The sequence below is a fragment of the Denticeps clupeoides genome, chromosome 20 (genome assembly GCF_900700375.1).
Source record: "Denticeps clupeoides chromosome 20, fDenClu1.1, whole genome shotgun sequence".
In the NCBI taxonomy this organism is placed as follows: domain Eukaryota; kingdom Metazoa; phylum Chordata; class Actinopteri; order Clupeiformes; family Denticipitidae; genus Denticeps; species Denticeps clupeoides.
In genome coordinates, this window is record NC_041726.1 from 12,801,133 (window position 1) to 12,829,029 (window position 27,897).

At 41.5% G+C, this 27,897-nt stretch overlaps 1 protein-coding gene across 3 annotated transcripts in view; it reads left to right on the top strand.

Annotated features, from left to right (window-relative positions):
* The window catches only part of grin2da (glutamate receptor, ionotropic, N-methyl D-aspartate 2D, a), a 54,976-nt gene extending 27,349 nt beyond the window's left edge, over nucleotides 1-27,627 (top strand). For all 3 annotated transcript variants that reach the window (XM_028963673.1, XM_028963675.1, XM_028963674.1), the window contains exons 3-14: nucleotides 1,367-1,633; nucleotides 4,908-5,236; nucleotides 8,083-8,197; nucleotides 10,129-10,331; nucleotides 13,427-13,595; nucleotides 14,756-14,909; nucleotides 16,119-16,244; nucleotides 16,760-16,989; nucleotides 18,284-18,444; nucleotides 19,170-19,357; nucleotides 20,859-21,091; nucleotides 21,238-27,627. In XM_028963673.1, the coding sequence (XP_028819506.1) occupies nucleotides 1,367-1,633; nucleotides 4,908-5,236; nucleotides 8,083-8,197; nucleotides 10,129-10,331; nucleotides 13,427-13,595; nucleotides 14,756-14,909; nucleotides 16,119-16,244; nucleotides 16,760-16,989; nucleotides 18,284-18,444; nucleotides 19,170-19,357; nucleotides 20,859-21,091; nucleotides 21,238-24,237 (5,175 nt within the window). In that variant the 3' untranslated portion in view covers nucleotides 24,238-27,627. The remainder of the gene's footprint in view (nucleotides 1-1,366; nucleotides 1,634-4,907; nucleotides 5,237-8,082; nucleotides 8,198-10,128; nucleotides 10,332-13,426; nucleotides 13,596-14,755; nucleotides 14,910-16,118; nucleotides 16,245-16,759; nucleotides 16,990-18,283; nucleotides 18,445-19,169; nucleotides 19,358-20,858; nucleotides 21,092-21,237) is intronic.
* Nucleotides 27,628-27,897: the final 270 nt, after the last annotated feature.

Consider the following 27,897-nt stretch of genomic DNA (forward strand, 5'->3'; position numbering starts at 1 on the left):
TGTTGAAAGGAGAAAATTCTGTCTCGTCTTCAGCTTTCAAGCAGACTGCTGAAGATTTTAGACCAAAAAGGTAATCCCTTGGTCTCTTCAGGCCAGATGAGGGAAAGTTGAAATGGCTTATCATGGCTTATTGAAATCTTAAAAAGCTTCACATCACTGCTGTGCGGTCATGTTGTATTTTTCGAACAACAATCTTCTATGCGTCTTTGAAATCCAAACTTGATGCTTTCCACTTTTGAAAGTATTCCTCCCTGGGCATTAGTGCCCTGACCTGCCACATGTTAGTGAAATTCAAGTGAAAGTCACTTGTGAATCACAGCAGTGATATTCTGTGATACTCTGCATTTAACCCATCACCCTTGGTGAGCAGTGGGCAGCCATGACAGGCGCCCGGGGAGCAGTGTGTGGGGACGGTGCTTTGCTCAGTGGCACCTCAGTGGTACCATGGCGGATTGGGATTCGAACCGGCAACCTTCTGATTACAGGGCCGCTTCCTTAACCGCTAGGCCACCACTGCCCCTAATAATATGCACATAATAATGTGCACATGATAATAATAATAATAATAATAATTATTATTATTATTATAATTATTATTATTATTATAATAATAGTTTTCTGGGAATGCACTGTTTCTTTAATAAGTTATTGTAATATTTGTACAGTTTTGAACACTGTTATCCCTCTCGCTACTTGATTCTAGGGACCGTAATAATAAGTCTGCAATGTGAGTGCTGAAAATAAACTCATTTATACCACAGTGATTTCACAGAGGATTACACACCACACTGGTGACTGTGCAAACCAATACTAATACTGATTAATGCTGCCAATGCTGCAGTTAAAATACCTTCTATTTACTGATGACACATTGCTACAGTAACTGGCGCCCCATGTAAATAAAGATTAGCAAAAAGGATTACAGAAAAACCCACCTTTTTTGTGAAAATGCTTGCGTCGCGCGCTGAAAATATGAGAAAAGTTTAATAGAAAATTATATAGTGACAAAATATAGGAAATGATGGTAAGGGTGTAGGCTGTAGTCCATGGTATTTTTTGCTAAACGAGTTCCTGCAGGTTCCTGATGTCTGTAATCCCAATTTCAACCAAACATTGGCTGCAGAAAACCTGCCGTGTGATGAGCTCTGGTCACCTTCCCCACTGTAATACTGTGGCTTCCTCTGCAGCTCAGGAAAAAAGACAACAGGACACTCAAGAGTCCCCAAGGACAGCTAATGTCAGCGCGAGCAGAGGCTTATGAATAGCAATGAATGTCTCGCACCGAGTGACATAGCGTTAGCTACTTTGCATGGATCTTCTCGGCCTTCGTTCTGTCATTTCTCACTCCTTGATTTTTGTCCTCCAGGAGAGCGGCTCCATCTACCTCCAGTTCACCTCCTCCACAGCTTTGCAGCTGGAGGTGATCTTTGAGGTGATGGAGGAGTACGACTGGCTGGCCTTCTCGGTGGTGACCACCCGTCACCATGGCTACGAAGACTTCCTGGCCATGGTGGAGGGCATCACGGACGGCTCCTTCATCGGCTGGGAGAAGAGGAGCGTGGTGATGCTCAACCTCACCGACGATCCAGGGGGAGCTCGCTCTCGGCGGATGCTCAAGGAGAACGAGGCTCAGGTTGGTCTGGGAGGATGGCATGTGTTGCGGATGGAGAGGGTATCAGTGTCACTCTCTCTCATTTCCTGTCACCTCTGCATTCCGATGTGTCCATCTGCTTTTCCTCTTACTGCTGGTTTCTCCCTCGTGTGTCCATCTTTAGAGGATGCTCTTTCTTCTTGTTTTTCTCAATAACCTTTTGCCCCCTCTCCCTCAGTTTCACCGCTCTTTTTTTATTTTGTTTGTCTCTGGCTTCCTTTCATCCTTCCCAGTGCTGACAGTCAGTACTCTCCTACACATCACCCCCTTCTGATTTCTCTACCTGCATGCCTCCACCCGTCTCCTCTCTCCCATATTAATCCGTCTCCTACCCGTCTCCCTTACCTCATACCATGGCCTTTAAAACCCTTTAAAAAAAACAAAAGAAGGTCAAGGAACCCAGGAAAGAGGAGATGGCATCACAAATGTTACGGCTCGTAATGGCACTAACGGACATTTCCCGTCTGACCCCAGGGTCACGTGATGCTCTTTCCTGAAGGGCCTGTGGTTATGCTGATATTCGTTTACAGCAAAAAGCACTTAATCCACCTGATTAAAGAAGAAATTAATTGGCTAAAGACTTTGTCTTTTGTTGCTTTTAATCAGGAGTTGATTGAAAGGGTTTAGCAAGGACACCGATTCTCCACCAAGGCGGGGGAATCTTTGCTCTGATCTTTGTTGCCCCACCATCTTTCACTCTTTTTGTTGAAATTCAACTAGTGGTGTTTGTTGACTTATTTCATTATTCCAAGGACCTAGATTATTATTGGATCACAATTCATTGTTACGTAAACAATGTTGGACGAATTTCTTTATTTGAATACTGAAAACATTGCCATAAAAATGTATTCAAATTTATTAAAAAATAAGATTTATGAGACATTGAGAGTGCCCTAGTAGTAGTTACAGGGACAGCCCCCTAAAGACACTTAGGGTTAAGTGTCTTGCTCAGGCAACCTGTGACTTTGTGGCCTTGCATTTCATAGGTGAGTGTCTTACCCACTGGGCTACTACCACCCCTGGGTAAATTAAAGCTGCAGTTAATGCAGTACATCTTGTTCATGTTATTTTAAATACATTGTTGTGGTGTATAGATCCAAAAAGATTAGAATTGTGCCAATGTTCCAATATTTATAGACCTGACTGTATAGTTATTGTTTTTTGCAGCCTTTCTTAATTTTAGTTTTTGTGTCAAGATGTCATTTTTAGCTTTTATTAGTCTTAGTCACGTCCAGATTCATTTGAGTCTTTCAGTCATGTAAAAGTCTGAGCATTTTAGTAATATTTTAGTCAGAATTATCCATGAATATTTTAGTCTAGTTTTCATCAACATAAAATTGACATTTTAGTCTAGTTTTAGTCAACAAGAACTGATGACATTTTTGCCTAATTTTAATCAATGAAAATTGTATTTTAATCTTTTTTTGGTAATGCAATTCTATTTAACCCAGTCAATATAGTTTCAAAACAATTTCATAATTAAAACAAAGTTATATATTATATTATTATAGATATTATATTATTATATTATATTATTGTTACCTTATAGAATTCACTACATCTATTCTGGACATGGAAGACGCTCTGATTTGTTCCATGTTCTGATTTGTTCCAACATTCTGTTTTCTTTTTCACTTCATTGTAAAGAAAGTGCGACCAAAGATCGCTTTGTCATTTTCTCCGAGCCACCTGCTTACTGATCAGAAGTATCCTGAAATCTAAATAATGTACCCAATTGAGTATTGTGGAAGTGACATCATCTGTAAGACTGGATGGGAGACACAGGAAACATACAATATAGTAACGACTGGTCTTGTTTTTGTCAGCTAAAATGATGAGACATTTTAGTATAGTTTTTTCTTTTTAGTTCTTGTAAAACATATTTAGTCTCATTGTTATTCATCAACAATAGTACATGATATTGTTACATTATTTTGTTATAGTAATCGCCACATGACCGGCATTTACATCTCGTCTCATTTTCATAATATCAAAAAGGTTTGTTGATGAATATATTTTGAAATAAATTTTGGTGACGAAAACAACACTACCAGACTGTATTTTATGTATCCGCATTCTATGTTCTGCCTATAAAGTGGATTGAATATATTCTTTCTGAATACACATTCAGAAAGAATACTTGCATTCCACTGTAGTACATAATTCTTAAGTATAATATGCTTAAAAATATAGAGCAGCTTCCTAAAACGTCTGGAACACAGCAGCTAATGGCGTGCATGATTTTACATTTCTTTCAGGAATTCACGGAACAGCTGGACGAAAATAATCCATTATTCATAATTTGTCAGTGTACACCATTTTATGGAAAAACAAATAATTAACCACAAACCAACTTTTTTGACATCCGAAATCCCGCATTTTTAGCACACTCACACCCTGATGCTGCGATGCCAATTATAGCGAAACCGGTAAATTGGGCAACTGTTTATTGACCAGTGTAGATTAGCCAAACTGATCCTGGTGATCAGGTTTTCTGCCTGAAATTTTAATGCACAAATGGCAAAATATTAAAACAGCTGTGTGTATAACTTTATTGCCCCTCTTAATTTAGTTTTTTGAAAATAAGCCTTTTTACAGATGTTGCAGCACACATTTTTAAAAACCCTGTTTGTCTATGTGAAATGATCATGGTGGATTAAACACGGTGTGGGAAGACTATGCGAAATATATAGTGCTGGATACCAATAGCAATACCAGTACTCAGTAGATAGTGTGTGTGACGAATGTCTGATGGACATTGATGGGCATTTTCAGTGCCTTTCTTGACATAAGACATGCAGTTGTGATGCAGATGAAATGGGTCTAACAAAGATCTGTTCATTCTATTTATTAAAATGTGACAGTGCTAATTCACACGTACATCATTTAGCAGATACCCTTATCCAGAGAGACTTACAGTCAGTAGTTTCAGGGACAGTCCCCCAGGAGATACAGGGATTTCACCTGTGGTTATGTGGCTCCTTTTCTGCATCGATTCTGAGTGATGAATCTCATTATTTTCAGCAGCTACTGTCTTTTACTACATGGCATTGTGTCCTAAAGCGAGCATAGGGCAACACTTCCACTGCTCTGTGCTTTTTTTTCTCGTGTCTACTACCTCAGGTCAGCTCTGCTGCAGTTTGCTCGCTTTCGTCTGCTTGGTAAAAACTCCTCTTTTCTCACTTCCCCACCTCTCCTTCCCATGGCCCCGGTCTCCACCACTCTCTTCCTCTATTTTCGACTGTATTCTCCTCAGGTGCGTCTGCTGTATTGCTCGATGGAGGAGGCCGAGTTGATTTTTCAAGCTGCCTGGGCATCAGGTCAAGCCACCCCATCACACATGTGGTTCGCTGTGGGTCCGGGGCTGTCAGGATTGGGCCTGGAGGGTCTCCCCAAGGCCCTGCTCTCTGTACGTCCCCAGGGCTGGAGGGACGAGCCCAGACGAAGGATCTCGAAGGGGGTGTCTGTGCTTACCCATGGGGCCATGGCCCTGAGGAGGGAGTACGGGGCGCAAAGAGGGACCAGCTTTGCTGGAAACTGCCAGATGGACGGGAACCAGACGCAAAGGGTGCCAGACAGGATCAGGTGAACCGCAGGGCACCAAACCATGTTAAATTAGTAAGATGCATTAATAAACACAAACTTCTTAATTACAACATTATCATCGCAATGAACATTGTTGTTCTGCTTTCCCAATCTAATTAGCATATGTGGTATTGATACGTCCCATGGTGCATTGCTCATTTTTTTTCCACAGTCAGTTCCATCTGACTGTTGTTTTCCTGTTTGATTCAGAAACGATTGTTTCATCCATTCACCACACTGACCGCATTTTACTGTTCACCACACCCACAAACGCTCCAGACGTTTTTCTTACTCAATAATGATTTGTATTCAAGCTTAGCTTGGCAAAACCGGATGCCAGATCAGATGTTAAGTGCGTGCCATAATCACAGCGAGCTGGTACGTGACTGAGGGCAGGGGCAGCAGCTGGATGGGTCCGGATGAGACATGTACAGATTTGTTGCCATCTACTGTCATCCCGCCGCTACTGCTGCCGCTAATGATCTCACCGTAACAGTCGACTGCCCCACCATGCCAGGCAGATAATTATGTAATTATCCACCTCGCTCCTGTTCTTATCGCACCTTTTTTTTTTTTGTTGCATCCTTTCCCCCCCCATTCTTTCTTTCCTCTTCTCTATCCTGTGCACACGTCTCTTTTTTTTCTTTCCGGAGATGACTCCATTTTCTGCCCCTGTGCAATCTCTCTCCGCTGTGTCAACAGGGCTATCTCATCTATGATCCCATCACTCTATCTTTCTTTCTTAAAACCCTCTCATATTTTTTATGTTCCCTTTTCCTCTCTTTTCCCTGCACCACCTGCATTAAACAGGCTTGTAAATTACATTGTTTGCATGCAAATTGGCTAATTGGACATGGTGGTGTGCTTGCGGTGGTCGAGTGAAGCAATATCACTGACCTCCACGTATCTGTTGAGCAGCAGTGGAGTGGACTTATATTCAAAGGCATGACACACAAACACACACACACATACACACACACACACACACACACACGCACATGAATAGTTCCGAGTGCCGTCGCTGCAAAGGGCGCAGCTCCCATCTCTTATGCTAATGCACTTTTAATGGAAACGTTAGAATCCACAGAATGTTTCTGATGTTTAAATACTGGCCAATTCTCCTGCTCTGTCTCTCACCGCCTGTCTCTCGTGCAAGGTTTCATGCTGAAGACTTTGTCTACACTGATATTTGTTCCTGTTCGGCTTGTAACACATTACTAAGGGAAAAAAAGAAAAGAAGACATGTAATGTCAATGACTTGTCACCATGACAACATTGCACCAGGCGGGAAAGATCTGTGGTTTTGTAGATTTAGAGTTGGAATAAAACCTTAACATGCTGTCACATTTCCTGCTCCTTTTCCCCAAATGGAATGGATGCAAGCCAGATGAATACATTATTTCCTTTCTTTTTTTCACCCGCTTGTTATTTCTGGTGCTAAGCTATAAAATAATCATTTTTTTAATCATGGGAGTTATTTCTCTCATCAAAGTGTGCAGTTTTTCTGTGCGTATGTCCTGTAAATCAGTGGTTCCCAACCCTTTTTCCCTGAATTCGCCCATTTTGTATAAAGTATAAGAATCGGATCAGTATCCCCGAAACCAATCTGAATTTTACTTGGGATGAGTGGTATGGCACATCCGTAGCATGCGGGCGGATGCGCGACGCACAACCGCCGAGGAGGGCCAGCATAAAAATGTTGGCCATCCTAGCGGCAGCCGGCGGCTCATTTTTTGTGCCACACGACAGTGCTACTTGCTACTCCCAGTGCATCTCCCCCCGCGGTGCCGCTGCCTGCCAAAACATTAAGACCGCACCTCAACCCAAGCGGGCCCGATCCTCCTCCCTCACGCAGGCCAAAGTTGCCTCCTCTCACCCCACGTCCACGTCTGCGTCCTCCACCCTTCCTCCTGACAGTACTATACACCGGAAGTTCATGTTTGGTGACTGACCCCACCCGAGCCTGAATAAAACGATACAAAGATTTACAGGATTGTAAAGATTTACAGCTTTAGTCTGTATAGCATACAGAATGATATAGAGTTTTATTTTATACATTTAATATTTACAAATATTAAATGCAGACATAGTCATCAGACATACAGAAACATTTTTCTACATTTGTTAGTTCCTTGGGGTTTTTTTGCTCATCATTAAGAGGACACACACACAAGCAAACAGCAGCAGCATTTTTGATGTCTTAACCATGGCTACAGGAACAGCTGCAGTTCTACTGCAGCACAGGGCTGGCTGTAATACATTGTATAGAGAGTAATAAATAATAAATCATAAATCAAAATACACATAATACATGTTCTCATAAGTAGGGGTGGTGGTGAGATTTATGAGAGGAGTTCCGTAATATAAGGTACACGTCATTTTCATAAAGATCATCATGAAAAATGAGACTGCGTTTGCTGCAACAGGAATCCCCCCCACCGCCCCAAATCACAAAAGCCACAATCAGAGCCGGAAAAAAAAGAAGAAAAACTCAAATGAATTTCATCTGTACATTTCAAGGAGAGAAGTGAACACTGTCAGTTGCTGCTGTCGCATACGCTGTTGTCATAGTGACCTGCCAGAGCATCTCTCTCCAGCATCTTAACCACTACACATGATGGACTGTTGAATAGGAGTCACTGGCACAATGAATGGTGCTGTGATCTTGAAACCTTAGGAGGCTGGCTGAGATTGCCTGCCCCAGATGTTTTCATGATGCCTGCTGGTGCAGCAGTTGCATTCATTCATTCATTCATGCATTCACTAATTCAAACCACGTCAAGCTGGTATCTTGAACAGCCTGTAGATTGCAAGACTCGACTTCTGTCCTTTCTCCCCCCCTCAAGGTTCTTCAGTAACATCACGCTGGGTGGGCGGGATTACTCATTTAACAGCGACGGCTACCTGGCCAATCCGCTGCTGGATGTGATCTCTTTCTCAGAGGGACGGGGCTGGGAGGAGGTGAGACATCAGTCATGCTTTTAACTACAGTTTGTTGCAGCACACACTGCCACTGCATGCTCAACGCATCGCACCCCTCACACCAGTAAACAGGAACACAGCTAAGAGCGCCATTTAATGCAGTTCTTTATTAGAGTGCTAATGAAGTGTGGCTGATGGCGTGTAACGTTGGAAAGTACATAGCCTTAATTCATGAATAAGGCAGTAAGCCATATATAAAATTGTTAAATAAATGCATAATTACAAGATTAATTTAAACTTATTGGATAGAAGAGCCATCTTGGTTCACCCCAAAAATATGATGACTCAACCAATTTTACAACTAATTAAAACACTAGTTAAAAATATCATTTTTGGCAGTCTGTTTTTTAAGACAAAATATCTAATATTTGGGGCAATATGCTATGTACCCTATATAATTAATCTCTTTATTAACCGAGTTGACTTTAACCCAGTTTGCTTGTGTTTAGTGACCTCAGAACTTATATACACGCCATGTACTTGCAGAATGGTACCCACTTGTTATTTACAAGTATGCTCTCACCTAGTGCCTTTGGGGACATACACACAGGAATGTGGGCCAGAGCTGAATTAAACTAATCTCACCTTGAGGCATGTGATGGAGGCAACCACCAATGGGAACTTGGCAATCAGACTCTGGAACATTCACTAGTGACCAAGCTACAAAGCAATGAGTGATGAGTTTTTTTTGCCTTAAAATTAGAGCCAAAATATCACATCCGATACAGACAATACATACATGTCAATTACATTAACTACATTAACACACACAAACACCATGGCCCTGTTTTCTTCTGTTCTGTGGAATTGGAGCACCGACTCATTTTGGAAGATCATCCTGTGATACAGATGCTGCAGCCTGTATCTTCCAGGCAACAGTGTCAACCCCACCTACTTTCTGAGGGAAAACTATACATTTACAGATATGTGCATACGTAATTTTTTTAATTAATCACTGAAAATACAGGTCAGTGTAGAAACATGACTTGTTTGCATCACGTAGATGGGCGGAGCTAATCATGTACTGCAACCAGCCATCAGGGGCGCTATTACCAAATCATATTTGTGAGACATTAAAATTGACGATGGCTTGATATCAAGAATCAGGGCTGAATAACTGACATCACTATTGACCTGAATGTTTTGCAGAAAATAACCTAGTTTTTTTTTTTTTTTTCGCAGTGACCAGCTCTGTTAATGCATTTAACCTTGAATTCAGTTTATTTTTGGCTGCACTGACGGTGGTAGAACACAGAACATATTATCAAGGCCAAACACTGTCTCTCAAGTCCTGCAGACTACTGCAGTTTTTTTTTCCTCTCGATTCCATCTACATTTTCGCCTTGTCACATTTATTTTTACCAGCGATACAGAGACGCTCCCTCTCAAAATTATGCAGCAACTACCATGCAGGGATGAGAACAAGGAGGGGTGTACCGACCGTTGTCATGCACTGCGGAAGGGAGGCTTTCTGGCGCCTTCTTTGGCGGCGTATTTATTTAGTGCTTTTGAATTGCTGGGATATGTTTCAGCTTCCCCATGACCCTGATCTGGTGGAGCAGGTGACATCTTCTTACCATTGCTTGAGTCTTTCCAAATACATGAGCGTCATACTGTCACATTGGTCACATTACTTAAATTTATACAACCTTTCTGCTGCCAATCTCTGGCCTCAATTTAACTGTTAAAACCTACTGGTTGTTGCATGCGTTGAATCAGAATATAATTTATATTAAATCTACATATTGATAGAAAACAAAAAACACAGACAAAAAGTACATCATGTTTGGCGTTTTTTATGAAAAAAGTATGTAAATCAAGTTTGTCTTGAGAAAAATTGTGGATGTGTGGAACATAAAAATAAATTAATTTACCATGCAACAACTTTTCCTTAACATGTTTTTATGCAGGTGGGTGTTTGGGAGAATGGCGTTTTGCGGCTTCGCTACCCTCCATGGTCCCGTGACGGTGCGTTCCTCAAACCTTTGGATGACTCCCAGCATCTCCGCGTAGTCACTCTGGAGGAACGACCTTTCGTGATAGTGGAGCCTGCCGACCCTGCGTCGGGCTGCATCAGGGACTCTGTACCGTGCCGACTGCCCCTGAACATCAGGTCAGGCCTGTCCCGTGTGATAATCGGGTTTAGATTGCGGTTTGTTCTTGTACACCATGCACTTAGCATCTCAAAAACACTTGTCAGGCCTAGTAGTGGACATGCTGTGCAGCACTGCTCTTCACATTTATAATTCATCCAAGGTCTCTTCATCACAATGAGCAAAAAATACAAAGCAAAAAGAGGCTCAGAGGTGGAGTATTTTTAGCATGCTTCACTGTGTACAATAATGTAACGTGTTCATTCATCACAGATGTGCTGCTGTCGCTGTTTAAAGCAGAGTGACTGCCAGCACTCCTAAACATGAATAATGAGCACTGGGCTACTTACTGAAATTTTTAATGGGTTTGTCTGCGAATGCTTACTGTAAAGTGTTGGCAAGATCAGCTCGGGCAACTAATTAGGGAAGCTGTTGAAGGAACGTGTGAATTGGGCCCTGGCAGCGGAACATGTTTGAAGCCTGTTAATTATCATAAATATTGGACTCTGGTTCAGGGTTAATATTAGATTTAACTGGTGCTCTTAGACAGGTTATCCCAAGTGGTTGTGAGGTTGGATGTATGGTTGCAACGAAGGTGATTGAAGCTCAAAGCTACTGATGGATGTTCATCTGCCCCATCCACGAGGATTCCTCACTCTTTAATTATCTTTGTATGATAATTAGAGACTTTGTCTCTCATGTGCTGAGGGATCATGTTTATGCATTATTCTTTCCTTTCTTTTCTTTTTGCTGTTCCCTGTGTGAAATTTGGTTTCCCTCGATTTGGACACTTGCCTCTTTGTCATTGCTCTCTTTGGACTGGGCTTTGGACTGCTTCACTGGATTTAATAGGCTACATCTGCACTTATTTTTCTGCCTCCTGCTTTGCAGTCATGCGGTCATTGTACATTGTACAGTGCATCCAAAACGTATGTGCATATTTTTGTTTTTTATTTTTAAGAAATTGGCAAAACGTTCTTCATTTTGTCATGATGGGGTATTGTTGTATTTCTAATAAGGCTGTAATGTAACATAATGTGGGAAACGTGAAGCGCTGTGAACAGTGTTCCAAAGCAACATCATTCAGGCTGCTGTTATTGTCACACTGCAAGTACAAACCATGTAATAGGGTGGAATGATATTTAAACAGATGCGTCAGAGGGATTATATTATATGAGTCAAAATGCTAAGTTGGAACAAACTGTGCACAATTGGCAATTACGTGATTGCTGTTTGTATTTTGTGTATTCATATTTCAGGTTTGTGTGTGTACCACGACACACAGATCCTCCTACCATAGTACCCTAGGGAGAGCATGTGGTGGGGTGCCGAGCTGGCGTGTACATGTTATATTATTAACATGAGGATGCCATATTGTAACATTCTTGTTCTTCATGAAACTATACTCAGTACTCCATATTGACACCCCAAACACAGAATTCTAGAATTGATTGCACATTTTTTTTAAATGCCATGTTGTAGCCTTTTTCTTTCTTGTGAATCTACACTCAGTACTCCATTATGACAGTGCAAACACAGAATTATAGAATTTCCCAGTCTGGGGTAATGAGCACTCTGGACTAGATTTTCATCCAGGATATCTCTGTACTTCATCTATGTCCCTTCAGCTAAAAAATCTCCATGCTTCACAGTTGGGCTGGTATTGGGCAGATGATGAGCAGTGCCTGGTTTCCTCCACACACATACCACTTAGAATTTAGGCCAAAGAGTTCAATCTTGATGTGAGAATCTTGTTTTTCACAGTCTGGGAGTTCTTTTTTTGTTCTTTGGAAACTCTATGCTTTCATTTGTCTCGCTCTTTTTCTCTGAGGAGAGGCTTTCTGCATTTCTGCCATAAAGCCCAGATTGGTGAAGGGCTGCAGTGACGGTTGTCCTTCTGGAACTTTCTCTAATTTCCACAAAGAATCTCTGGAGCACAGCCAGAGTGATCTCTGGGGTCTCGGTTAACTCCCCACAGGGGACCTTCCCTCCGATTTCTCAATCTGGCCAAGTCTGGCTAGCTTCAGTCTTAGTTGTCCCAAACTATACTGAGGCCACTGTGCCCTTGGAAACATTAGCTTTAGCAGAATGTTTTATGTGGTAACCTGGTCAGGAACTGTGCCTTGTAATGCAATGTGAGCTGTGAGGCCTTTTATAAACGGGTATGTGCCATTCCAACCCATGTCCAATCCATTTTAATGCACACAGCTGGACTCCAGTCAAGGTGTACAACCATCTCAAAGATGATCAAGAGAAATGGACGTCACCTGGGTTGACGGCCTGAATACTTAAATCCATGTGTATCTCAAAAAAGGTTGAGATCCTCAGATCCTTTGCCAAGAATCCATAACGAGACCAATTGCCAGTGAAATAACCTTTTTTGAGATAACCACGACCTGGATGGCTGAGAACCTTCACAGATATAACTTTTCTTGTGATATATATATATATATATTTTGATACATTTAGAAACAATTCTAGAATTCCGTGTTTGTGCTGTTATTATTGGCTACTGATAATTAATTTACATAATTTTAGCATAAGCTACGACATGGCAAATAGTTGCAAATATAAAGGAGTCTGAATTTTCACTGTATATAATTTTTATGAGAACTACAGGTGGGAAGCTGCTGTGCTTCAGGCATGTTGAAGCAGCTTATTACATTTGTGTATGTGTGTGTCTGACACAGTTCAGATCCTGTTGTCAACTCTTGATAAAGACAAAGGCAGAATCACAGTGTGTGTCAAACATTATGTTTCATTGCACATTTAAATGGGTCTATTACAATTAGTTGTTTCACGTAGGGGGGGTGGTTATGATTGCTTTTTGTTGGCTCTAATGTTATATGCTAAACTGAATGTGATGGATGGATTCTGTAGACTTTGTGGAAGTCAAATTTTTATGTAAATTTTCTGTTTAATGTCTCAAGAATGTTTGTTCAGTGTTCCCCAGCTGTCTGTGCTTGAGTGGATGTGCTTCATCATTTTGCTGCGTTGTTCTTATAGTCAGGAAGTTAATTTTCTACAACATCTGCCCAGATTTGAAGGTTCTTTTTTTTTTTTGGAACCTCAGTGTCCTCTGGGCTTAACTTTCCTTGCTCTTCCTCTCTGTTAGTGTGGCAGTGGAGGGGAGCACATCCATGAGGCATTGCTGCAAAGGCTTCTGCATCGACGTGCTCAAGAGACTGGCAAAAATCGTTGGCTTTACCTATGACCTCTACTTGGTGACCAACGGGAGGCATGGAAAGAACATTGATGGGGAGTGGAATGGAATGGTTGGCGAGGTCAGAGATCAATTGTTTTCCTCCTAAAGGACGACATTTGTTTGAGCTCACTCCACACTTCACTAATCTTTATGTAAAGCTTGACAGACAGTCATCTTAAAAAGTGGGGAGGAATTGAGGGAGCGAGTCAAAAACTGTGATAAATGCACTTGTCAGTCAAACCAATAAATCCATGCTGGGTGCCTGGGTAGTGTCAGTCAAATGCCCGCCTGGAATGATGCTGAAGAGACAAATTATGTGTGTGAGAGTGCAAAAATGACAACAGGGCATGCAATGCATTGCACCCTGTTATTTAGTGTACCACATTTCGTTAAATAGCTACAGTACAGCAATTTTCCACCCACTTCTCATTATTAAAGTGCAGAATTTTTTTCTCCCTACATGGGAGCTGCATTTTACACCAAAATTTGTGGAAGCTTCATTCTCACACAGCAGTTCATACAGTAACAGACAGCTCTCACTGCTTTGTTTGGCTGAAATAATGTAACATTACAGGTTTACCCATTGATTTACATTTGGGTTGGTATTCTTAGCCTGTAGTACTGTCTTTTGTTTTATGCTTTATGTACAAAACAACATGACAATTTTTCATAGTATTTTTTCTTCCCAAAAAAACAAGAAATTAACTTAAGGACTCTAATAGGTCTGTTCATTGCCTCAAATATAAAATAAGTTAAAGTTTCCAAAATTCCAAATCTTTCCAAAATTGAGATTTCCCCAGGAAGTGCTGTTTCGGTGTGTGTAGCTTTAAGTGCTAATGAGAAGGACAGCCATGATGGTCGGTAGGCATTATGTTTTAGGGGCGGGGTGGAAAATTCTCTGGTTAGAAAATACATAAGATACGGGAGGTAACCTTTCCCCTTATGATGACATAAGATTACAAATTCAAGATCCAACCGTCTGAGCTGCTGTTCTCTGAATGGCAATACAGAATGGCCTTTACACCTCTTTACACCTATCCCCATTTATCCCCACTGCAGTGCCATAGACAGGCTAGGAGAACTTGTATTACTGTTAAATAATCTCACAAAGTGACATTTTCATGATAGGGGACCTTTAAGTTAAGACCTTTTTCACAATATAATAAGACTTTTTTTTTTCTTTCTTAAAGACATGCTTGTATTTGTCATTTTAACTGCAGTTCCTCCCCTGTCCACCAGGTGGTGTCCCGGCGAGCGGACATGGCCATCGGGTCTCTGACCATAAATGAAGAGAGGTCAGAGGTGGTGGAGTTCTCAGTCCCCTTCGTGGAGACGGGGATTAGTGTTATGGTGTCCCGCAGCAATGGCACGGTCTCGCCATCTGCGTTTCTTGGTGAGGAGTGCGGTGGATCCAGGGCCTGAAAGCCACACTATTATAATCTGCGTTTAACACCTGTTATCAGGTTCAAACTCCTACATAACCCCATGCATTCACCGATAGAATCTTTAAGCATCCATAAATCCAATCAAGATATTTGTTCTATTATTTGGCCTATTATACAGTTAGCTTGGCCACATGGAAGCATGGTGGGTTGTGCAGTGTACTCATTCCTCCAAGGCTGGGTCATGGCCTTGTGTTTGCAGAGGTTGCATGCTATTTCCATGTTGGCATGTGTTTCCTCCAGGTTCTCTGAATTATATTTACAGCATTTATCAGACATCCTTATACAGAGCACCTTACAATCAGTAGTTACAGGGACAGTCTCCCTGGAGACACTCAGGGTTAAGTGGTAGTAAGTGGGTTTTGAACCTATGACTTCTTACACACTAGGCTACTATCGCCCTTTGGCAGTTAAGTTGTTTTATTTCAGTCTAAAGTGGCAGGGATGAGTTAATTTTTTCTTTACCCACAGTTTGCATTTTACAGTGGTGTATCTTTACAGGAATAGACCAGGAGGTGCAAGAGAGACCAGATGATTTAGAGGTGTACGCACTCATTTGTAATTTGTTTTGGATGAAAGAGTCTGCTAAATGAGGAAATTAAAATTGAAATGGAAGAATATTATATGCTCTGATGACATCAAAATGAAGTATTTTGGCCTCCAGGCTGAAAACCATGTTTGGCAGAAGTCTGTCGGCACACATCACCCCCTAGAACGTTGTGTTGACTGCAAATGTTTATAAAATTGCATAGTACTGGAGATCAGCTGTGTCAAACTTGAAAATATATATAATGAAACAAGAGGATATAGGAGGAAATAAAAGCTCAGGTTGAAACCCGGAGAAAGTTCCTGTCAGCTCAGCCAAAAATTCATGTATATGTTTTTTATTACTCTGACAAGATTGAACAGACTGAGGTATTCAGAGAGACACTCCAATGTATTCGAAGAAGGCATTTCAGCATAATCCATTTCAATGTAATTTTATGGGTACTGTGAAATGTAGGAAGTACATGGATATGTGGGTTATTTAGTATTTTTTTCAGTATAAATTGAACCACCATGGGTTATGATCTGATGGGCCGTGACTCATTATTTCCATTCACTCGTGTCATTATTGGCTATTTTATACCGCTGCTGCCTTTGCTAATGTGTTGTTTCAGAGCCCTACAGCCCTGCAGTGTGGGTGATGATGTTTGTCATGTGCCTTTCGGTCGTCGCTGTGACTGTATTCATCTTTGAGTTCTTCAGTCCAGTTGGATATAACCGGAGCCTACAGACGGGCAAAAGTGAGTTTCCATTAACACGTTGCCACCAATGGTCTGACGGATATAAATCAGTTCTGTGATTTATCATCCATGTAAGTTGGTATCTGAAGACCATTTTTATTGGAATAGAAAATGGTCACATTGTGAATCTCAAAGTTAAACACTCAAAACGTGCGCTAATGGAATTTGCTGGGCATTGCCTAATGATTGAGCAAATTTAATATTCGATCTTTATCCCTGTTTTCCCGAACCAGATGATAACCTATTTAGATATGAATTTCCTTGATTGAGTTTCTTTCCAAAGCTCTTTTCTAATAAAGTGGCTTTTATCTCACCACTGTTTAAACTCTCCAGCCTCCCACTCCCCTGAAAATCTCTTTTCGGGAAATTCTCATTGGGTTTAGCGATAACATTTATGGCCATAACAGCATTTTTCTATTAGCAGCACAGCAGCTGCATTGCCTGGTTAATGTGTTCAGTAACCACCCGCCACCTCTCTCCCGCTCTTCCCTTCTCCCCATCTCTCCCACACACAGAAGCAGGAGGCTCTAAGTTCACTATTGGGAAGTCCATCTGGCTGCTGTGGGCTCTTGTTTTTAATAACTCAGTCCCCGTGGAGAACCCAAGAGGAACCACCAGCAAGATTATGGTGCTGGTGTGGGCTTTCTTTGCAGTTATATTCCTTGCCAGCTACACCGCTAATCTGGCTGCCTTCATGATCCAGGAAGAGTACATTGACACTGTGTCAGGGCTCAGTGATAAAAAGGTGTGTGTGATTGATGTTTCATGACTACAATATTACAGAAACAACTAAAGAAAACAATATATATACACAAATTAGCCTTAAAAACCCTAATATTGAGTAGGTCATACTCAAACAGCCCTGACCTGTCAAGTCACGGACTCCATTAAACCTGCTGTGGCATTTGGCACCAAGACACCAGTGGGAGATCTTTTAGGTCATGAATGTTGCAAGGTGGTGACACCTTGGACCATATTGCTTTTCCAGCACATCCCACGGGTGCTCAACTGGACTGAGATCTGGAGAACATGAAGGCCAATTCCAAACCTGTTTGTTGTGTTCCCCTAATCATTCAAGAACCGTGTGGCAGTGTGAAATATGCTTCTGAAAGAGGGTTCTGCCATAAGGTGCTACTGTAGCCCCATACACGGCAAACTCTGATATTTTGACACCTTTCTCTCTTTAGAGCAGTTTTATCTACTGTACAGTGCCTCTTCTTTTTGGAAGAAACAGAAGGCCAGAAGGTCACATTGTATTGTCTTTCTTCCTTATACCACTTTTGCAAGCCCTGACCACTGGGCTGCATATCTGGACATGCTATGACCCACAATTTGTGAAATTGTCAATGTTGCTTTAATTCTTATGCTTGGCAATTTGTTCGGCTTCAAAGAAATGAATTTGAAGTTCACTTACAGCCATAATCAGGTGATACTCATTTCACCTGTCAGTGGTGGGATGTGGGATCCCCAGACTTCCTTTTTTTGCGGTCGGGTTTTTAGAATAGTCCAGATATTGGAGTTGCCTAAACATTTGTCATTTTATGGGATCCTTTTGCTATTTATTAATGTACCGCTCTCATAAAGTTGCTGTTCCTGGATGACCAAATCAACAGTGAAAGACTGACAGACCCACCCACTGTCTTGTGATTAGCTTGTGCTACACCTCCACAGCCAGCGTGAATCACTTTACATAATTTTACTGCTGCAACGCAGCATGTTTGGATCCACTGTTATTCATGATATTCATATACTGCACTGCAACAGAGCAATAAATAGAAGGTACAGAACTTCTCCTGTACTGCCTTCAGTGATCAATCATCCAGTCCTACATATTAGCAAATATTACCACATATCTTTGTTTCTTACATTGCATAATATTACATTACATTTTACATTTTGGTATAAGTAACCTATTGTGGTAATGGAGTGATTTATAATAAAACACATCAGCTCTTGGTAGTCCTATTAGCACACATACTTTATTGAATCTCACCCTGTTTGCTCAAAGGGAACATTATTCTTCTTTCTCCCTCCCCCAGTTCCAGCAACCCACAGAGCAGTATCCTCCCCTCCGCTTTGGTACTGTGCCCAATGGGAGCACAGAGGAGAACATCCGGAGTAACTATCCCAACATGCATCAGTACATGATACGAAACAACCAGAGAGGTGTGGAGGAGGCCATTGACAATCTTAAGACGGGGTCAGTCTCTTGGTCTTTGTTTGCTAATGAGTAATTTAACAATTTGCCAGATATATAAATGGATACAGCTTGGGCACATTGCTGGTGACTGTATTCGCTGTAGTCTGTAGACTGTAGTCGTATCCTGTTCAGGTGGAATAAAGATATTAGTTTATCTGATATTAACTCAGTTGCAAACACTTGGGTAGGTAATAACCAATTGTTTGCGAATGTAAGTGCTAATTTGCTCTTGTTTGTTTAGAACTACAGCTTCTGAAGGTGTCGCTGTAGAACAAGACCCTTCGAGAACTTAAAAAAAAATTGGTATACATTAATCATGTGACTAACCCTCACTATCTAAAGGGCAGTTCCATTTCATATTAGTATAAAAGTATAGCATTTTCAGTTTAATTTCAGCTTATCCTAAGGTGTTTATGGCTCTGCAAAAGCTCTGCTTTCATTGTGGCAGGTAAAATATCAGCAGAACGTTTTGTTGTGGTGACCTAATTTAAATTTTTTTATAACTCAGGAATTGTACCATATTTTTACCAAAAAAAAAAAAAAATTTAAGTCACATTTTTCCTGATCATCAAATGTACATTCGGTCCTGTGTTTTCTGTCTGTTGAGTAGGTCAATCTTTGATGCTGCATGTATTGTTTTATACATTAATTCTGTCAGATCTGTCCTGGTGTTATCTCCTGCTCGCTGTCTGCCCATTTTCCCTGTTTTTTCTTCCATTTGTTAGTAAACTGGATGCCTTTATATATGATGCTGCTGTGCTGAACTACATGGCTCGTAAGGACGAGGGCTGTAAGGTGATGACCATTGGCTCTGGGAAAGTGTTTGCTACCACAGGTTATGGCATCGCCCTGCACAAGAACTCCCGCTGGAAGCGCCCCCTTGACCTTGCCCTGCTACAGCTGGTAGGGGACGGTAAGTGTCTTACTTTATAGATGTCTCTTTCATAAGTACATTTTAAAAAGTCTTATAACAGAAAATTAAATATGCAGCAATAATAAACTACCTATGAAAGGAGAAAGGTCTATTATGAACTAAAATGCCCCGAGTCAGCTCCTTATAAGGACTTTTAATACAATAAAACTAAATATTTCAGGACCCCATATGGTGTCATGTAAATCTGACTGTGATATGTCAATAGAATTGACGTAAATAACAGGAAAATGACCACCATACATCCTTCAAACAACCTGGGTTGGCAACCGGTTTTGCTACAGGCCCTCTTCGAGAACCATAAGCAGCTACAAACACACAGTAACCTTTCAGGAGTTTACTGATGCATCACTAAATGAGGACAATCCACAGGGGCCATGGCATGAGAGTTCTGTCTGTTCCTCTCCATCTCACTTGGCGTGTTTTTGAGGAGAGACTCTGCAAATGATAGCATTACATTTGCTGTCATGATTAAAGATGCATGATGAGATGGAGCTGAAAGGGCCTTGTTGAAACATGATGAATACAATTACAAAGGCGGCACAGTTAATGAACATGGAAATTAATGGTTTGAAGGGGTTATTGTTGTAAAAATGGTGCAAGTGAAATTAAATCACTAGATGACACAATTTGGTGTTGTTATTTCTGTTGATCAAAAAAGCATAATAATTTTAGTTAATTTTTATTAATATTGATGCATGTGTAATTACACTAACAACTTTAAGATTTAAAAATGGGTGGTTTTTGGTATAACCTTTACATCAGCCTTTGATTAAGGCATCCGAAGAAGGCATCCGAAGAAATCAGTTCCCTCAATTAGTGAAATAATAAACTGCAGTAAGTCTGCAACATAAACATTTGAATTTTCATCACAGCTACACATAAGGTAATTTTTGTATTGTTAATATTGTCATGTTTGTAAAGGAAAGAAATTTTAACCAGCTGTCAGTATTCAGTTCCCCAATACATGAACTATTCAGGTGAATAGACATAATGTGGCACCAGCTAAAAGGACAGCATTGTGTTGTCTTCATGTTCTTTTACAGAACTATTTCTTTTTCTTTTGATAAATGCACTAATGGTTATATTACTGTCCAGTGGACCCATCTGTTTGCTGTACCTTTCATCTCCCAAGCACTCTCGGCTTGTCTTATCACTAGAAACTGGGCATGCACTGCATTTCAGACCTCCATCAAAGCTGTGATTATCTACCCCTATCTGTCTTTTTCCCTCCTCTGCTGTCTTTTTATTCCTGCTGCCTTTTTATTCCTACTTCTTCTGTTGGCCATTTTTATGTTTTACCCTGTCAGTTCTCTCAAGCACAATTCAGTAATAACCTGGGCTTAGTCACCTGGCTTCCTATCCTTCAAAACTCTGCTTACTTCCTATAAAGATTGAAAGGACATTGTCACAGGGAACAAAAGGTCTTTCATTCTGTAGTCAGCATTTCTTATCTAACCTGTCCTTCTTTCTTCCTGGTCAGATGAGATTGACATGCTTGAACGTCTCTGGCTCTCTGGGATCTGCCATAATGACAAGATTGAAGTGATGAGCTCAAAATTGGACATTGACAACATGGCGGGAGTCTTCTACATGCTCTTGGTGGCAATGGGCCTCAGCCTTCTGGTGTTTGCTTGGGAGCACCTGGTTTACTGGAAACTACGGCACTGCATTGGCAACTCCAACAGGCTGGACTTTTTACTGGCCTTTAGTAGGGTGAGAATGATTGCTAATTTTCAGAGCTTTCCCTTCCTACATCTAACCCTACACAAACATTTGGACTGCCATAACTGTGTGTATTTGTCTGTTTTAACAAAAATATTTTTAGTAGTGCTGATGCTGATTTATTAAAATTGTTACAGGGAATGTACAGTTGCTGCACTTTTGAAGATGAAACGGCCCCCAGTGGTGATCAAAGCACACTTCCACAATATCACGTCTCCACAGTACCCCCTCCTCCAGCACCTCACGTGGTCACGACAACTGTAAGCAACGCTCCCATTGCTATGGCACAACAACAGCAACAAAAGCATCATCACCAGCAGCAGCAGCAGCAGCCATTATACAATGCCCTACTTCCTGGATCTCCACCAGGAGCTGTTCATTCTGGAATGGCCCTGGGCCCATCAAATAGTCCAATTCTAGGGGCACCTATGCCTTGCTCTACATTTCTGCCACGTCATGATCGAAGATTGGCTGTAGTTGATCGCTGGACACGTCCTAAAGGTGGCCCTGAGAAATCTATAGCTGTCAACAGTGGTATCACGGATCTATCTCAGTTTCCACAGGGCTTGCCTCCTCACTGGGGAGCTAATGAAGGAGGTCTAAATGAGTACAAAAGGTACTATGGTCCCATTGACCCAGAGGGGTTAGGTGTTTCTGGAGACCAACAGACAGGTGGAACCCAAACCCCCAAAAGTACCCAAAGAGGAACAAAATCCTCTGTAAATCCCAGACTACCTCCTAAAAGCCAAGTCCAAGGTCACATGCCATCTAAGCCCCCTTTGTTACATCCATCCCCACCTCAGCAGTCTTCTTTTTGGAGACGAAGCAGCCTCTCTAAAAGGAAAGGTTCTGGGGGACCACTTTATGAGAACATAATTCCTTTAGGAAGGAGGGGTGGAGGCAGATATGGCACAAGGGATGGAGGAATACGAAGAGGGCATCGCCCTCCTCCCATTCCCCTTCCGGTGCCTGTTCCACTTTCTTCTCCTACCCACACTCCTGTTTCTCCTTCTCCTTCGTTGTGCTACAGCACCACAGCCTCCACCACTTCAAGCTCATCATCGACTTCTTGTTCACTCTCCCTTTCTCGTTCTAACTCTGCATCTTCTTCTTCCTCCTACACATCATCACAGAGTTTTAGATACAGAGCTGGGGGACATGATGTATATGAGGACTATGACACAGATGAACTAACAGAGGAGTCCAGCCTGCTGTTAGGCAGAAGAAAACACAAGTCTCATGTATCCTCTCGCTCTCTTCCATGTAGCCCTCCCCCACCACCAGTACCACCACGTAAACCTCATCCCCATAGAGAAAATGGTAGAGACAGAGCAGGAAGCCAGTTGGCACAGCTTCAGGAATGGTGGGCCTCTTGGGGAGAAAAGGAAAGAGGAAGAAGGTCAATGGACAGGGGACAAGGAAGGGAAGAGAAGCGGCATCACAAAGAAAGAGAAAGAGAAAGGAAAAGAAGAAAGAAAGGCAGGAAGAAGAAGAAGAGAGAAGATCACGAAAGAGAAAGAGAACGTAAAAGGCACAAGATGAAGAAGAAAAAGAAAAAGGAAGGGAAATCCAAGAGACGGGAGAGGGAACGGCGATCTGAACAAGAAGAGCGGATTGTTGAGCGGAAAGACGAACACGACAAAAGGATGTCCCAAGACTATACCTCTTATCCTGTCTTGAGACGAAGTTCTATCCGAAAAAAAAGTGAAAGTTCCAACAGAAGCTATGAGTGGGATTTATCAAGAGATAGCCATAGAAGAGACAGAGAAGATGAAGTAGCTAATGAAGGTGATGAAAACAGAGTGAAGGAAAGACATCAAAGGAGCCCTCAATCCCATTATCACACCAAGCAGCGACTGCACAGTAAAAGAAATTCTACTTCAAGCAAGCCAATATCCGCTGTTAAGTTCTGGGGAAGCGGGAATCCCACTACAGATGCTCCCTCTTGTTCATCATTCTTGCCTCTTCTCCCTCTCTCCTCCAAGAGAAGAAAATCTCTTGGAACTGAGAGAGAAATCAGAAGAAGGGGTGGTGAGAGTCGTCCTCTACTTGGGAGGAATGACAGAAGTAAAGGCCACTCCAAAGAGGGTCTGTCATTCCATGAATGGGATTCTGATGAGGATAATGATGAATCAGAGGAGGAACAAGGAAGAGTGGAGGATCGAGGAAGACGACGTGATGGAAGAACTATAGATTCTGAGTCTGAAAGGGGCAGTCGAGACAGAGACAAAACTGTGGATATATATACAGATGATGAAGGCTCTTCAGGAGAATTTGGGAAATTTGAGAGATACTGGGAGGATCATGAGGAAAGAGCTGTGGGAGGCATTGGTGGTGGGGGTTGGTTTTTTGGGACTTACCCCACGAGGGAAAAGGGCGGAAGTATCAACAGTCGAGATGATTCTTTTTTGGGGCTAGCAATTGGAGATAGTAGCTGGGGTTTTGGAGGTGGAACACAACACTGGCCTCTGCCCCCGTTGACGCCCCCACCACCACGAAGGTATTGGTCTGTGGATAAGCTGCCAGTGAAGAGTGAAAAAAAGGGGAAAAGAAGATCCCAAGATAAAAGCAGAGGCGATGCAGCCTGCTTTTGCCAGTCACCCCGCAATGTTGGGAAATCTCATTCCAAATGGGGCAGGGTGATGTCTCGCAGTCAGGAAGAACTGCTTCCACACTGCCACAGCTTTAGTAGTAGCGCCCAACCCAAATGGAATATGTCCAAAACAGACTGGTTCCAGCAGAACCCAACCAAAACAGGCAGCCAGTCAAATCTCAGCGTTCAGAGACCACAAAGATCAGACCGGAACCGCCAGCCATCACCACCACAGCCTCTTGTACCCTCTGTTCTGCCTCCAGTTCTCCCTGCGCTCCCAGCACCACCTTCGTCGTCTCATCCAATTCACGTTCCACCACCCACGTCCTCGTCCTCTGTCTCATCCCCTTCTGTAGTCTCCTCTACTCCCGGAGCACCCCAGCCCTCCTCCATGTCATCTTCGAGTGCCAAGCTTCAATACCAGAGACTCCGATCAGTGCCGCAACCACAGAGATTTCAGTCCCCACACCTGCCTCTCAAAACGAAGAGTCTTTGTTCACGGAGGGGCTCTGCACATTTCTCCAGCGTGGAGAGTGAAGTTTGAGAAGTGTTAAATGACTCATTTGCTCAAACATTAGTGGACAAATCCCTCAAAAGCTCAATTTAACAAACTGTGCCACACCACCAACTGTGGAACAATGCTGAGTAGCACTGGTGCAGTCTTGCTGGTCATGAAGTTGAAGCCCCTCATCATCCGGGGCATAGAGTTCAAATGGCAAGGACAAATATTCACTGTGACTGATGTTTCTTTGGGAACAAGAGAGAGAGGACACATTGCTGTGCTGACAAACGTTCTCAGTGATAATTTTGGATCCCTGGATTGGGATCGATGGAATAGGCCTCTCAGGATTCAAATTGGTTGAGTTGATTATCCTAATGAATGTCATTAATCTTAGGCGTTTGAGGGCTCAGGAATCTGTAGAGACCTCTTGAAAAAAGACTAAGAGGTGAAAAATCTTTTCCAAGAGCTCTTTATCAACCCCTTGCCCTACTTGTGTTTTGTGTTGGCTCTCCTGCCCCTGAAACTGTGAATTCTGACATATTACTCCATATGTGTATGTTCAGTATTTAAATGGATGGGAAATGTAGCAATTTTTTTTACTGTTTCCTGTCCCTGAGACCACTGTCCCTCCCCCTTAATTCATCCCTTTGGCTCACATCTGTTATTCTGTGTCTATGTCACTGTGTTTGTATTCTTAACAGGGTAAGTCAGCCATGACTGATCTTATATTGGCTTATTGAAGCTGGGTGCCAAACATAAGCGGAGCTTACATTCAAGCCCATCATATTTCTGTCCGCTCAAAGGTACTTTCATTTGTTGTGTCCTCACCGTTGAGCAATACATAATTAACTGCTGACTTCATACACAATACATCTATTTTATATTTAAAGGTTATTTTACTATAGGTGCGTAATGATATGAGAGAAATATCTGGACTCAATTTATTATAAGAATCTCGGTACAGTGCTATATAAAAGTAATGTGCCAACTACCTAATCACTTTGGCAGCCTTCCCCCTTAATGACCGAATGTACCTGTAGCCATGATGACACAACTAAGAAGACACTTTAAGAACGTAGCTTTTTGGGTTGTCTGCCTTGAGCGGAACCCAGATCAGATTGTCGGAAGCAAAGATCTTAGGGCTAGCCATATTGCAGCATTACTGTCTACGCTCCCAAACAGATGTCAATATTTTAGGATTTAAGACATAACATTTTCTTGTGCCATAAGCAGGAGAAAGCACTGTTTACAATCACGGTTTTCTTATTATTTACTTGCGACTCTGTGGATCTTTGGCTTTATTAGCTTGTAGTGTGAACTTCATGCCTGCTTAGCAAGTTATCTTGTAATGTAACAGTTGCAATTAGATTAATATAGAAATAGCCCTGGGAGTTTAATGTTTCTATAGTGGTTTGTTCTTATATAAGAGAAAAAAACAATCATTTTAGTGAATCTGTTTGGAATGAACGCTTCAGAATTCCAGAAATCTGTAAAATATATGGATTCATGAAGGATGGCCATTTAAACCAATGACTCCTGCAAATGTGGCCTATTTTTTTTTTTTTTTTGACACATTAAGCCCTTATCAAACCTTGACATGCATCGAAATGTTTAAACACAGCTGTGTTTGTGAAGTAATATTTTCAAATTATTTTTTTATTTTTCATATTGTATGGAAATATTACTAAATATTTTAGCATTACAAATAGTATACAATGGCCTATTTTCCCCTCAAAACTGATATATACTTTAATTATTTTTCAAATGCAGCAGAATATTTTAACCCAGGTCTTGTTGTGACCAAAAAAACAATACTTTTATTTCACTTGTGTGCTTTTGACTGCAATTGAGCCATACTAAGCTTACTTATTGTATGCTAATTTATAATTAATACCAATACCATTATAGGGTACATTTAATAGGCCAAACATTCAACAGTAATATCAAGATATACTCTATTACATCTAGCAAAACTCTTATTGTCTGTGTGGATTTACTGTTTAAGGAAATACTGCTTTCAGATTTCACTGAGCACTTTGTGGAATCAACTTTTAACAGTCTCTGCACATATAATAAGTTACCACAGAGTCTGTTGTATACTACTTGTGGGTTGTTACCCTAAATTAGCTTACAGTATGTCTTCATGTCACTGTGAGATGTTTGGACCTCAAATTACCCTCTGACGCAGCGTTTGATTGTTGTGTACTTGTTGTCTGGATTTCTTTATATATATAGATGTACCTCATATATATGTGTTTGTGAAATTTTGGGTAGCAATAGAGAAATTGTTGTTCGGATTAAAAGTTTTATTTCTACTTCAGGATTTCAGATTCAAAAGAGTCAGAAGGGTTCCATGCTTTTTTGGGACCCTGAGAAATAGTACAAGTCCTGCCAAACACAATGAAAGAATTTAACACTATTGCCCAAGCAGAACATGGCAAATAAAGTTTAATATTTTACTATTTAACTCTGCAGTTGGGTTGTACAATACATACATTTGACAAGCTGTTACCTAAACAATGCATAATATTTAAATATCCCCTTTTCTATTTAATGGTCTATTTGTGTTTATTAATGTCTAGTTGTTTTCTAATATGTGTAGATATTTCTGTCATCTCTATAACATAAATATAGTATAATATATTTCAGATATATATAATATGTCTGTCTACAAAATTTATAATTAATGACGATTTGTCTCTTTTTTGTCTCTTTGTCTGTCCTCCCTTGTCTAACACCCAGTGAAATCAGAGACCAGTGTGTAAACTGTGTTCTTGGTCCCACGGTCAACGCCACTGACCATAATTAGTTATTGTTGTGACTGATGCTGTGGTTGAGGCGTGCGTTTGACGACCATGTCACTGTAGTGCGAGATGTTGGCCGTGGTGGCATTTTCTTTAAGATTGAGGAGGAAAAAAAAGATGTGGAAGGTGTGACCTAGGTGTGCACTTTAGTGCAGCCTCTCTTTTACAACAATGTTTTTGTCTAGGGACATCCTGGGCTGGACTCAGCCAGTTGTGTTTTGTTGTACAGCCACCTTTTCAACACACTGCAGTTGCGGTACAAGCTTTGCATTATGCAGTATACTGTCCCGGGCGTATCCTGTTCAGAGCGGGCTTGGCAGTGGTGTGCACTCTGTCTTTGCAAAGCTGGCAATACATCACGCTGAAAACACACAATCCCACAGACACACACACATGCACACATGTGCATACACACACATGCACACATGCTGCTCCGCGAAACACTCGGCCATGCCACCATTGTAGCTGAGCAGACCCTGCGCTGTGTTTTGTCACACTGTGCCAGGTCAGCCTCGACCAGTGCCACTGTGTGGGCCCATCATGCAGTATGCCCAGGCACAGAGAGGCACCGTACCAGGGCAATGCATAGGGCCGCTGGAACAGAAAAGATAATACTGTGTTGTGCTACAAGCAGAACAAAATAAAAAGATTTTTAATATAAAAAAACTGTCTGTTGTGTCTCTCTCTCTATCTCGCTCCTATGCAGTAGCTCTGTAAATGGCTCATCTCCATAGAAATTAAAGGGTGCTCAGGAAAAAAGCTTTTCTGTAAATATGAGCAACAGCTTGTTTAAGAGCTGGAGGAAAGTCGCAGCCGATAATGTGAGCTGCCTTGTTTAGTGGCAGATGGCGGCATTATCGTAAAATAACATTCCCAGACACACAAACCATCCATACAC